Raw genomic sequence first — 13,431 nt, forward strand, 5'->3', positions numbered from 1 at the left:
TAGGCAAACCCGATATTCGATCGATCTAACGTCGTTGCGACGTCAATTTCGCTGTATTACCATTTAGTTTAACTTTAGAACGTCACACCGGAATAATTTTGCACCCCAGGCACGAATTTGAATTTATCTCCTAATTTAGTAGATAAAGGAATCGACCAATTTAAAATCTTAGAAATGGGAAGATTGTTAATATTTAACATATTTAATATTAATTAATATTATTGTGGATTATACCGTCTTCGTCATAAAAAAAAAAACAAAGAGATTCATATAATGCAATATTAATTTCAGTCCATCTGTTCAATGCAGAACACTTGGGAAGAATGGGGTACATTTAAAACCCAGTGTGACGTTTGGGGTAAAAAAAATAAGTTTACCATTCTAGAATTAATTACACTGCACAGCGGTAATATAACCCACAGCTTCCAACAGAACTATGACATTATCGGGCTTATCTGTCGCGAGACGTATTCAGGAATTAATTTCAACTCGAATTAGTCGGGTATAATAGAGTTTTCGACGTTCGAAATAGATCGGTATTCCAAAATGCGCTTTGCGAGTCCAAGTTTACGAAAATCAATTTACGCTTTGCAATTGGAGGCAATAAAGTCATTCTTACGTCTCGCATGACGTAATGCTTGATTCACTCCGCCACGTTTCCACGTGGAAGGATAATGCATAATCGGCAAAACGAATCTTAATGCGACCCAGTTCCGGTTTACACGTGACCCCGATAATACGGCTGGATAAAATAGAATATCGCCGCGTGCACATGTGTGAATCCGCAATATTTTTTTTTTACGCCTATCTCTCCCGTATAGCTTTCGTTTACAGGACAGCCGTGTGTGTAACAAAACGGAATATATTTACATATGTTACAGAGATGAAAATAACGCGCGGAAAAAGCGAGCTGGATAAGATAAAACGCGAGGAAACCGACAACGGAACAACTGCCGAATGAAATTTGCGTATTAATTACGTCATTGTGTTTCGCTTATTTTATGCGATTATCGGTTTTTCGTAGGGATTTGTTTTATAAATTAACAGGTAGGACCAACTAACGCGTAGCCACGTTTAAATTTAACAAAATTATACATATATATATTTTTTATAAAATTCACCATCCGCACTTCAATGAATTAATAAAATAACAAATTTCTGAAGCGAGAAAAACGCGGAAAAGTAAATCAATGATAGCATCTGTATTCCCAGTGTGAAAATTGACTTCAAAACCGTCCAAAAATAATCTCCATTACTGATTACACGTTTCATTTTACATAACGCGAACCACGCGAATACAAATCCGCGTATCGGAGTTGCACTCCCCACGAAAATATTTAAATCTAATCTACACAATACACTCTTTCATTTCTTGCTTCTCGCACTAGTTTATCGACAATCGTGTCTCTTGTCTCTCGCGGAGTTTGTCTCCCTTTATCTCGTCAACTTCGATAAAACATTGTGCAAAGAGGCGGAAAGAAAAATAAAACAGGAGACAAAGAGCACATTGTAGATTAGTCTTTACGTAATAAAATATGAAATAGTAAACGCGACATCTCGTTTCTCACCCGTTGACGTCGAGCCACCAAAAAACAAGCGAAGAACAAGAGCAACTTTACGCGAGGCGCGTACCTACCATCACCGTTCACAGTTCGCGCGCGTATCACAAAAGTAGTATCAACTCGCTGTAGAGCGAGCTCGGAAACTCGAACACCAATGCGTCGGCTCTTTCACCGACGCGATATAACGCGTCACCGACTAATCTCGCCGTCGCCGTGGGGCCTTATATAACGTAGCGCTGCGAAATCGTCGGTTTCAGTCAACGTCGGGACAGCCTGCTCGCGTCTACATCTGCCCGCCGTTCGAAAAAAATACGATGGCATCGAAAAACACGATCATGGACTCGGACTGCATGACACTGACGAGATTCGTGCTGGCGGAGCAGCGCCGGGTGCCAGCGGCGACCGGCGACCTCACGCAGCTGTTGAATAGCATACAGACCGCCGTAAAGGCCGTCAGCTCGGCCGTGAGGAAAGCCGGTATCGCTAATATGTGAGTAAACACGAGAGACACGCGTCGGGAACAGCTAGAAGAAGAAACGAGAGAGAGAGAAAGAGAGAGAGAGAGAAAGAGAGAAATGAAAAACGTCTCGCGATCTGACAAACCGGACGTGTCCCAATGGCACACTTAAACGGCAGAAATAGATGGGGAGACGACACACTTTACGAGATATTCAAATCGATCTAATTATAATTTGCAATCCTCGCGTGGTATATCTCGGAACTGCCGTTTTACGACCGTTTTACGTTTTGCATTCCGCGAGAATATTACCTTCCGAGACGGGACCGGTATGACTTGCAGAATCACCTCGTAACTGACGAACGAAAGATTTTCATATCGTTACAGGACGCTGTTTACACGGTTTTAGATTTTCACCCATGACGGGATTCGGGAATTCAGCGCGATTCGAGAGTGGGCTAATACTCGGTGTGTACGGTGTGTGCTAGATGTAAAGTCTCCGCGGTGTCGTAACGTTTGCTCTCAGCCGGCGCGCGCGCGCGCGCATCTCTATTTTATTCAAATGTATTCGGCGGCGCGGTGTACAGCCCCCCGTGCATTTACCGTCGTGCTCAAGCTGCCGATACACGCCAGTAAACATTAATCTGCACGCCCTGACAATTCTGTAACCCTGCATGTAAATAACATATAAATGATTCCCCATTATTACAGCGGCGGTGTGTCTGTGGTGGGTGCATGCACATCGCGCGGACATGAATAAAACAATTTCATGACCGGTCGCTCTCCATCGAGTTCCGAAACTTCCCCCTATCAATAATCTGACGCGGATTACGCCTCGAATTAGGATTAGATAGCAGCAAATGAATAAATTTTACGTGTTAATTAATAATTCGTATAGTAACAGTTTTACGATTCCCTTGAATCATCGTCTGTTGAATAAATATCAACTACATTTCTAATCCTGTAATTTATTTTCTAAATAAAACTGTGGCATTCTCTCTGTACGAGTTTATTGTTAAAGAACGTTACGATGTTTACGAACACAACATTGTGTTTGTTTCAATGTTTCAATAACGGCTCCTTTTTTCGAATTTCTTCTTCAATTTCAAAATCAATTATATACAAATTTAAAATGTTTCAAACATTACTCGTAACCGTAAACTCCCTTAAAAGTTTCAAATCCCCTAGAGAGGTCTTTCCTTAGATGTGGTTCAATATCTAACGTTCAAAGTTTTAAATGTTCAAAATCCTAAAACATTTCTACATCCGATCGTAAAATGAAGAGACTATATTAAGAAGCGAATGTATTAACAATGTAAAAAGTGTTTCGTTAAATGATATCCGAAACAATTTTTATCATATATATATTTTTACTACATTCAAAGTATTTTACGCTTGTCACGACTAATCGAATCGATTATGTGATGTTCGAGTATATATAATCAGCTGTTAAACGCACGCGATTACGCGTCCTTCTCAGGTACGGGATCGCCGGCAATACCAACATTCAGGGCGAAGAAGTCAAGAAGCTGGACGTCCTGAGCAACGAGCTCTTCATCAACATGCTGACGTCCTCCTTCACCACGTGCGTCCTCGTGAGCGAGGAGAATCAGCACGCCATCGAGGTGGAAACGGAGAAGAGCGGCAAATACGTTGTATGCTTCGACCCGCTCGACGGCTCCTCCAACATCGACTGCCTGGTCTCGGTGGGCTCGATCTTCGGAATTTACAAAAAACCCGAACAATCCGGGGAATCCACGCTGCAGGCCGCGCTGCAACCGGGACGGAACTTGGTCGCGGCCGGATACGCTCTATACGGCTCGGCGACCATGATAGTACTCTCGATCGGTCACGGCGTTAATGGATTCACGTACGATCCGGCCATCGGGGAATTTATACTAACCGAGAAGAACATGCGTATGCCCGACAGAGGCAATATATATAGGTACGAAGAGAGAAAAAGAAACGAGAGCGCGCGGTATCCAGTTTCGACGGGCTAACGGCTCTCTAACATCGCGAATAGACGCGTGAAAGAGTTGTCACATACGCTTTCGTTACGACATCAGATACAGTCGACATAATCGCGAATTCTTGACGACAGGATAGTTTGACATAAAGGAAGCGTTTAATTTTACGATATTAAAGATGTTTTTTAATATTATACATCCGAGAACGTTAAAAAGAAAAAGCTGAAACAGCTTTAGTGTTTCTTTTTTTTTTTTTTAACTCCATTCAAGACTAGGGGATAGGAATGAAACATCTTGCTTTCAATATCTCGAAAGTACTTCTATTTTGAGTGTGTCAACTCTCTACAGGCGAAATAATATCTGTCGTTATTGATCGCGATGATTATTTGCAGCATCAACGAAGGTAACGAGAGCACTTGGGACTCGTCTATCAAGGAGTATATACATTCCAAGAAATATCCCGCAACTGGAAAACCCTACAGTGCCAGATACGTGGGCTCCATGGTTGCCGACGTGCACCGAACGATTAAGTACGGCGGTATCTTTTTGTATCCCGCGAGCAAGAGCAGTCCCAACGGCAAGGTAATTGCGAGACGAACTTCTGAACTTTATATCAAAACTATCCCGCGCGGAACAAAAAGTACAAGACAGATCGAGACAGATAGAAGAGCGATTGCGACATCTCTCGCGCTAACACATCTCGTTTATCTTCTCGTGTTTTCTTCTCGATTCTCTTCTTTTCTCGCCCCGGAACGTTCTGATCTCGCCGTTTATCGCGCCAGGAATTGAGCAATGAAATAACTCGCTGATCCGAGTTACTTTGCCCCGTAAACAAACGTTCGCGTTACCGCCTGTCCGATAAACGCGCATAATAAAAGTATCGGACTTTGGAAATTATTCCATCTATCGCGCGCCGCGCGGGATAAATATCCGGTTTGAACTTGGACTGGATATCCCTGATTTTTACGTAAATTTCTAACAAAACATTATCGTACTTTCGCGTATTACTCGTTCCGGTGAGCGCGGGAGCTCCCCTATCAGAAGCCCGATACCGGGGTCAGAATTTCAAGAGAACGTATTTGCCGATAATTAACTTATTATTAAACTGCAATTTATCACGTTGTACATGCGTTATGTAATTGCTGTGTTTGAATACTTCTCTCGTCTGCGCTGTAGCGTGTTTCAATCTCGCGTATTGAAAGGGGAAAATTCCACGACGAATCAAATCGACGAACCAAATCATACTCCAATTTCGTAATTGCAGCTACGACTTTTGTACGAGTGCGTGCCGATGGCTTTCATAGTCAAGGAAGCCGGCGGTCTGGCGACGAACGGAAAAATTGATATTCTGGACATCGTCCCGGAGAGCATTCATCAGAGGTCACCCATTTTCCTGGGCTCCAAGGACGACGTCACCGACGTAATGACGTTTATAAAAAAATAAGATCAATATGAGGAAAAAAGCGAAGAATCTCCTCCAAGTACTTACGCAACCTCGAGCGTCATACCTCTTTTTTTGTACGATCCTGTTCGGATCATTGTGTCTCACATTTTGTAATAAATTACTTTTTTTTTTATTAAATTGCTTCTACATTTTAACTACTGCGTTGTATCAGAAACGACCCCGAGTAATGAATTGTTATTGCGCGGAAAAGTAACGCCGCACGGGAAATAATTAATAATAATTAATTACTCGAAAATTGTAGTGTCGAACAGAGCGCGGAAATGTAATAAATCTCATGTCATCAGGCGCTTTTACAGGTCATTACGAATAATTATGGGCGATTGTCGGCGCAAATCCGGTAAATCCGAAAATTCATCATGTTCTCGCGGAGACCAGAAATTAAACGTTAAACGTTAGCGTGTGCTCGCTCGCTCGCTCGCTCGCTCGCGCGCACGCGCGCACTGAATTGCTCAATTTAGTCACCGTACGCGTACGAATACAAATAAATCGGCGTTAACGAAACCGCTGTTGAAAACATTGTCGCGTTAATGAACGACACTAATACAGCGATCTCGTCTCTTCGAGGAAGAAATCGATCTAAAGCTCGATCGGCATGCACGCGTTGCGATAAGGGACCACCACCGCTGCCGCCGCGCCGTGACGATTGTTTTTCTTTTTCTCTTCCTTTCTTCTCGCGAACGCCGTATCACTCGCCGAGCCGCACCTCCGCAGGCGTCATCGGCGTCATCGGTCGAGCCTTAATGCCGATGCCGGACAATCATTTCCGTTTAGCGCGAGAGACGGCGGCGCGCGGCGGGCGCTGATAACGCTGCTATTTATTCTACACGCACGCCCGGCCGCTCTATCTCGCTCGCTCCTCCGCTCTCGGTTTAACCTCTTCACGGCGTGCAGCCCGGAATGCATCATAGGAACACGACCGGCCGAGAGAGACTATTGATCGGCCGGTCGACAGTGCGCCAGCGCAAGTCGGGCGGCCGGACGGAGAGTGTGGCATTCATGAGCGCGAGCCGCCCTCGGCCGTAGTGCTGTGGTTCGTTTGGTCGACATTTGGCTGCCGTTATGCTCGTCGTCGCACGGAAGCGCCCCTAGACACGCTGCCATAATGTCCGGTGGTACGTAGCAACGTTTCTTTACTGAGATTAAAATTGTCGGACCGAGCCCGCGAGAAATTCTCTCTCTCTCTCTCTCTCAATCTCTCTCTCTAGCTCTTTTTTTTTTCTTCTTCCCCTCTCGCCCCCGAAGACCCGGGGGAGGGCGGGGGGAGAAAACCGGCGGCTCGCCGCATAACGTGAATTATGAAAGGGACGCGAGATGCACTCATTGACGCCGATCGAATATGTCGCATTGTTACACGACGGTCGATGAGTCAGCGGCAACCCGAAAAATCGAAGACGCAATCGCGCGATTTTACGAGTTCTGTGTTTAAACTGTAACTTTATCAATTGTCGATGTGCTTGCTTCTGTGAAGGGCAAAACTTTCCCAAATTTATATCCCGATGTCGCGACATTAACGACCGTTTGTTTCGCTCAGTAAGACAGGGATTATATCGGCTTCGCGACGCTGCCGGAGCAAGTGCACCGGAAATCGGTGAAGAGGGGCTTCGAGTTCACCCTGATGGTATTGGGTGAGACCGGTCTCGGCAAGTCGACGCTCATAAACAGCCTCTTCCTCGGGGACCTGTACAAAGACCGGCGAATCCCGGATGCGGCCGGTACGTGTAACTTCTATTGTTTTAATTTGATCCCATAAATCTATGCAATAGCCTCGAGAACTAGGCCATCCTCCGATCAAACCCGCTATTACTCCCCTCTCCCGATCGAAATCACGCGCGGTGAAATTCAAAATGGAATAAATCGAAAGACCAATGACACCGTTTAATCGCGACGGAGGGAGAGGAGACGTAGCGCCACCGGGGATGGTCGTTGCTCCAAAATCTTTCGCATGCTCTCAGCGAAAAAAAAAAGTATTTTTCGCGTCAGCTTACATCGCGGGGTAAACTCTTTGTCCCGATCTTGACGAGGAGGAGTCGATAAATATTCATCGTTCGCTTTCAGAGCGGGTGGCTAAAACCACCTCTATCGAGAAAAAGACAATGGATATAGAGGAGCGTGGCGTTCGGCTCCGCCTAACGATCGTAGATACGCCAGGTGAGAAGTATCGCCGAGTTATTTATTCTCCTTAGTTTGTCTCGAGCTTACGCATTTACATATATTAATTCTGTGTAATCAATAAAATACGTTTAACTAAATTAGAAAGATTATTTTTGTAAACGGTAATTTCGAAGAAACTGCTGGATAAATAACGACGACTTTTCTCATAAACTGCACTAAAAAAAGGAGCGTTTAATTTTAAGATATTAAAATGTCTTCATTTCTGCTTCCGTTTTTAAATACTTAAAAACGTTTCAATTTTAAACGGTGTTTAGATTTAAAAAGATTAAAAATGAAATCTTTAATAGCTTTAAACATTTTACGATGACCTATTTTCATCAAATGCAGATTAAATTCAATCTCGATTTAAATAACTTTTTTTTGGTTCTACAAATTAAAAAATAAAATAAGTTAAACTGAGAGCAAATTTAATTTTGACATTGATGCAGATAGACAAGTGTTTTAAATTTAAATATCCATACATACCATTTAAAACCGCGAAACATTTTGAAGAAATTATTTTTAAGAAACAAAAATTCTAAATATTTCTTAAAAACGTTTTTAAAAAACATATTTATGAAATGGAAGTAAAACATTTGAATGTTTTAAAATTGAACACTTTTTTGTGATTTCGTAATTATACATGATGCGATTTTATTTAAAAAAAAAAACTACAAATAACGTTCAAGGATTTGGCGATGCGGTAAATTGCGAGGATACGTGGAAAGCATGCTCGGCTTACATCGATGAGCAATTCCGTCAATATTTTACGGACGAAAGCGGATTAAATAGGAAAAATATTCAAGATAACAGGGTACACTGTTGTCTGTACTTTATACCACCATACGGCCATGGGTACGTGATAATCCAGTTTCATATACTCTATTTTACAGGCTTAAAAATAAATTTTTCTCCACGGTAATATCACCGAACAATTATAATCAGATTTAATTACGCAGGGAAAATTTTATGTCTCAAAAATTACCACGTACGATAATATACGAAATTTCACAAAATTATAAATAATATAAATACCGCGGTAATTTGATTTTAAAAAAACAATAAACATTTTTGTAATTTCTAATTTTCAATATAAAATTTTTTCCGTGTAAAATTTTAATATCGGTCTGTCTTTGTAGCCTTAGGCAGATAGATCTCGAGGTATTAAGGCGTTTACATCGGAAAGTTAACGTCGTCCCCGTGATAGCGAAAGCGGATACTTTAACCACTCACGAGGTGAAGAAGCTGAAGGAGCGCATTTTGGCAGACATCGAGGAACACGAGATTCAGGTAGCATACGAAAAAAAAAACTCTCGTTTTTCTTTTCGTCTACGTAATCGTCTCGATAATCTTTGCAATATCGTTCATGTCGTAATTTCGCACAGATATACCAGTTCCCGGATTGCGACAGTGACGAGGACGAGGAGTTCAAGCAGCAGGATAAGGAGCTGAAGGCCTGCATACCGTTCGCGGTCGTTGGAAGTTCGACGGTGCTGGAAGTCGCCGGGAGAAAGGTTCGCGGCCGGCAATACCCATGGGGCGTAGTGGAAGGTGAACTTTCATATTTTACATAAAAGAAAAATAATATTTTCTGAGATTGTGCGTATTTCGATTCCGTGAGCTACGTAAGCGAGGTAAGTAGTACGATGTACGACGGTGAAAAGTCGGATTTCTTCATTTCGAACGCGGAAACTTTCGGAGAAAATCTGCCCACTACTTCGCGTACTCAACGAAACTCGCTCGATCTTGAGAGGAGTCGAATGCGACTCGAATTGTCGTTATCAGATAAATCTCCGCTAACGACTGCTATTCAAAAGAATTAAGCGCGCCCTTTGGCGCAGAAATGTCAGAAGATATCTTGTTCTCGACTAGTAGCCGAATCAAAAGCGATTGGGAATTTGATCGATAAAAGAATCTCCAGAGAGCTTGAACCCTTCCGGTCTCCGGAGTATTAGGTCAATTAGCGCATTCAAGAAATGAAAAGTAAAACTGCGTTAAAGTAACCCCCTCCCCTCTCTCTCTCTCTCTCTCTCTCTCTCTCTCTCTCTCTCTCTCTGACTTTCGCATGCCAACGCTCGGTCTTTAACATTTCTGATTCTGGTTGATCATACAGTCGAGAATCCGAAGCACAGCGACTTCGTCAAACTAAGGACGATGCTAATATCGACGCACATGCAGGATCTAAAAGACGTCACGCAGGACGTCCACTACGAGAATTTTCGGGCCCAATGTATTTCTCAAATTTCGCAGCAGGCAATCCGGGAACGGAGGTATTTACGCATGTAAATAAATATTGCATTTCAGTAGGTATATTACTTTACGGACGCTTAGGCAATGCGTTCGCAATGCGTACAGGGTGTGTCACGAGAGCAATTTAATCATTATTAGATTATTAAATAGTCGTAACAAAATTATTTTTCCTCTAGATTATCCTTGCATTAATTTTGGTTTCTTGAAGAGTTTGATACCCTTTCGAGTGTCCTGTACGCTTTGCATGATTATTAAAAGCATACTTGCAGGCAATAGCAATTTCAATTTTATTTTGTAATGATGTAATAACTCAGAGAATATGTTTTGGTATCGTAAAAAAAGTTGATAAACTGACTTGTAAAACTGTAAAATTGCATGTAACTTATGCTTCAATTGCATTTGATTAGATTACTTATAGTCCCCTCTTGAATAAACTAAGATGAAAAATGGGCCTCTATTCTCTCGTTTACAGCAAACTGAAGAGAGATTCTGGACCGCACTTCGAGAACAGTATATCCGACACGGACCGACTTCTTTTGCAGAAAGATGAGGAGGTAAGCACGTAATTTAATGACCGAACTTTTCCAGGAAATTCCAAGTAAAAAAGTAAAAAGAATTTTAATCAGATATAAAAATCTGAATTGTCATCGGTGATAATAAAAACATGAAATTCCTTTTAGTCGACCTGACAAAATTTTATTACGTAGATCGATAAACTACAATGTTTTGATCTTGATTTTAGGTTTTCTTAAAATAATATAAATTTAAAAAACAAAGGGTACTTTGATTAGCTATTATCGTTTGTTTTGTAATTTTAGATTATACTTGAAAAGGACCTAAAATTAACTTGAAACTTGGTACTTTATTAATCTAATAAAACTTGCCAGTTCGATCGAAAGGAATTCTATCAGTAAAAAGTATTATAAATAATTCAATATATTAAAATATTCATTTTTAAAAATATTTTCATATTACTACATGTTTCTGAGAAGGTTGCTTTAACTCGACTCGACTTTCACGAAATTTATTGCACTGCACTTGTAACCATCGGCTCACATTCGCAGATACGAAGGATGCAAGATATTCTGGCGCAGATGCAAGAGAAGCTGAAAGCGAGCGGTCAGGTCGGCGGCGGCGGCGGTGGTGTCGGATTGCGAGGCCGGGTTGGTAGCCTCGGCAACGATCTCGATTCCGCAGACGTCGAAAAGAAACGCAACAGTATTATAGACGTTTGAAGCGTAGATCGTCCTCGGGACGTGCAGTCCGGAATGTGCGATTCACCCTCCCGAGAGAGATCTGTACATATATTCCGTTCTCGACAATAGTCTCCCGACGCATTACGCAAAATTTGCGAGAACGCGTAGCTTTTAGCATGAATTCTCTACCCTCACAGCTATATAAATTCTTAAATTTTACTCGGCCTCTATTTATATAACAAACAAAATTAAAGGCGATTGATTGAAATTTGAGCCAAAAATAATAATAATAAATTTATTTGTATCCGCAGAGTAGGATAATTATTAGATAATTATTAAGATAAATTAATTTTTTCCCGATCACGTGCCGTCACCGTTCACGCGATAGACGAATTATAGAACTGCCAAAGATTTCCACCCCCAATGCTTATCCGCCAAATACGTACTCGATCAAATCGAGCTTGTACAGATCAACTTCGGTGATACGTGAGATCGGAATGTCTTTTTTACCTAGCATAACATAGCTAATTTATACGAATAGCAGACACGCGTAAACGTATGGAAATTTTCAGATATTATATATATGTATTCATAGACACCGAAAGCGTTTGTTGCAAAACGGGCGTGCAAATGACCGCACAAATCCTGAAATCGCCGGAGGAATCTCACGTTTCAGTTTTACTGTTTAACACCACACTGAGAAAAAGATATTTGAAAATTTACATTTGCACTATATAAATTTATTTCACTGCAAACTTTATTTAAATAACATTTCATCTTTATTAGCAAATAAACTGATGAAAAAACTGAGATATATTAAATTTCACGGAAATGTAATATTTTCCGTCGCAATTAAATTTTTTAATAATTTGATAGGTATCGAAGAAAATGTTACAAGTTAAGCTAACATCTTTTTCTCGGTATAATACGAAATCTATAATCCGAGTGTATGCCAAAGAATTGCGAAAGGTATTATTATTAATTGGCGTTCTGAATATACGTACCACATATATTTTATGCAGATTATGTATGTGTGCAATCTGTATAAAAATTATGGAATTATATGAAGAATGAGATGCGAGAGAAATTCAAAGGGACCCAAAGCTCCCGCACATTTATTTATTTGCACAGTCACTACTTTAATGATTTTTTAGATAGCTCGTATACTTTAAGTTCTTTTCTCGTGAGAATGTGTAGATGTTTTGTAACAATAAACATGCCGTATAAATGCAGTCAACTCGAGTCTCAACAATTATTTGCAATTTTACTGCCATTCCTTTTTCATTCTACTTCCTTCATGTCACTCCATTCTCTTTCCGATAATAATTTTCCGATTTTATTCGCAGAAATCGGTTTAAGAAGAAAAAAATTTTTTTATGTTATAAAATTACTTAAAAAAAAATTTCATTCTTGCTCTAGATAAGTTCGTCAATTTTAATTATCGAGAAAATACAAAAAATTTTTTAATATACTAATTGCCATTTTAAAAACTTGAAATGTACTAAATAGATAATCCCTAATAAATAAATCTCTTAAGTATATTTTAATTCACAACATACGTAACATTTCCTGCCGCGAATTATATGTGCCTTGTATATTATCTCTGAAAATATATTATTTTAAAGAAAACTGTCAATCTCGTTTTGCGCATCGTCGCGGAAGAGGATACGATCGAAAACTCGATTCCACGAAAGCGCCTCCCGCGATTCCAGGAATTACCTCGAGCGCTCGCGTCGCGACTTCGGGGCTGGCATTAAGAGAAAATCGTAAAATTTTTCTCAACAACGAAATTTATCACGCGAGATTTCTCACGTTTCAACACTCGACGTGGCATTGTTGGTATGTCCCGCAACAAGTCCCGTCGCGTGAATGTCGAATTTGAAAGCGATAACACCACATTCGCGAAAATTAGAGATCGTATCGGCGAAAATGTCTTTAGGTACTCACCGTTCGGTGTCCCAACTGCTTCGCGACACTGGAGCATCGACGACGACGACGCTGCCACGGCTTCCATTGTCCAGGATTCTTCGACTCCATCATCGTCCGGTCGCAATGTCGTCGTCACACGTATACACTCCAACACTCACATCCCGTTTTTCAATCGCCATTCGATTCGAATTCGTAACGGGAACGATCGCGAAATGCACGAGAAGCGTCCGTCTGTGCACGTCCTTAATGTCGATTTGCGCGGAACGATCGCGAGAAACGGCGAGCGAAAGTATCCGAACGTGCTCGTATCTCACAATGAAGCGTACTCATCGGAAGTATCACTGCCCGATTTCACCTGCTATTACCCGCACTCCCGATGGCACTCGATCCAATAAACTCGAATCATCGCTGACGAAACGCGCGAGGCGTCCGTTAACTCTTGTGGCACAAACGA

The 13,431-nt window shown here is 41.3% G+C and overlaps 2 protein-coding genes across 4 annotated transcripts; both read left to right on the forward strand.

Annotated features, from left to right (window-relative positions):
* Positions 1–274: 274 nt before the first annotated feature.
* LOC105839980 (fructose-1,6-bisphosphatase 1) lies at positions 275–5,585 on the forward strand. Its single transcript, XM_012686659.3, has 4 exons — positions 275–2,052; positions 3,500–3,964; positions 4,379–4,568; positions 5,251–5,585. Exons 1-4 carry the CDS (start codon positions 1,877–1,879, stop codon positions 5,428–5,430), a joined length of 1,011 nt encoding a protein of 336 aa, XP_012542113.2. The 5' UTR covers positions 275–1,876; the 3' UTR covers positions 5,431–5,585.
* A 151-nt stretch (positions 5,586–5,736) lies between these two features.
* On the forward strand, positions 5,737–12,285 carry LOC105839979 (septin-2). Of its 3 annotated transcripts, none has more exons than XM_012686658.3 (9): positions 5,737–6,563; positions 6,983–7,163; positions 7,507–7,599; positions 8,292–8,457; positions 8,742–8,892; positions 8,988–9,153; positions 9,716–9,884; positions 10,325–10,406; positions 10,917–12,285. In XM_012686658.3, the coding sequence occupies exons 2-9, from the start codon at positions 7,067–7,069 to the stop codon at positions 11,085–11,087; spliced, it is 1,095 nt and encodes a 364-aa protein (XP_012542112.2). In that variant the 5' UTR covers positions 5,737–6,563; positions 6,983–7,066; the 3' UTR covers positions 11,088–12,285. The 3 variants fall into 3 exon arrangements, with proteins under 3 accessions (XP_012542112.2, XP_012542110.2, XP_012542111.2); XM_012686656.3 differs by having other exon boundaries at positions 6,987–7,163; XM_012686657.3 differs by having other exon boundaries at positions 6,395–6,563; positions 6,987–7,163; positions 9,716–9,872.
* The last annotated feature ends 1,146 nt before the right edge of the window (positions 12,286–13,431 follow it).

This window comes from Monomorium pharaonis, chromosome 11 (genome assembly GCF_013373865.1).
Source record: "Monomorium pharaonis isolate MP-MQ-018 chromosome 11, ASM1337386v2, whole genome shotgun sequence".
Classification (NCBI taxonomy): domain Eukaryota; kingdom Metazoa; phylum Arthropoda; class Insecta; order Hymenoptera; family Formicidae; genus Monomorium; species Monomorium pharaonis.

Coding starts and splice junctions, on each gene's coding strand:
- LOC105839980 (XM_012686659.3), top strand. CDS start 1,877: ATGGCATCGAAAAACACGATCATGGACTCGGACTGCATGACACTGACG. Junction 3,965..4,378: donor GACAGAGGCAATATATATAG/GTACGAAGAGAG, acceptor GATTATTTGCAG/CATCAACGAAGGTAACGAGA. Junction 4,569..5,250: donor AGAGCAGTCCCAACGGCAAG/GTAATTGCGAGA, acceptor TCGTAATTGCAG/CTACGACTTTTGTACGAGTG.
- LOC105839979 (XM_012686656.3), top strand. Junction 7,600..8,291: donor AACGATCGTAGATACGCCAG/GTGAGAAGTATC, acceptor ATAACGTTCAAG/GATTTGGCGATGCGGTAAAT. Junction 9,885..10,324: donor GAACGGAGGTATTTACGCAT/GTAAATAAATAT, acceptor TCTCGTTTACAG/CAAACTGAAGAGAGATTCTG.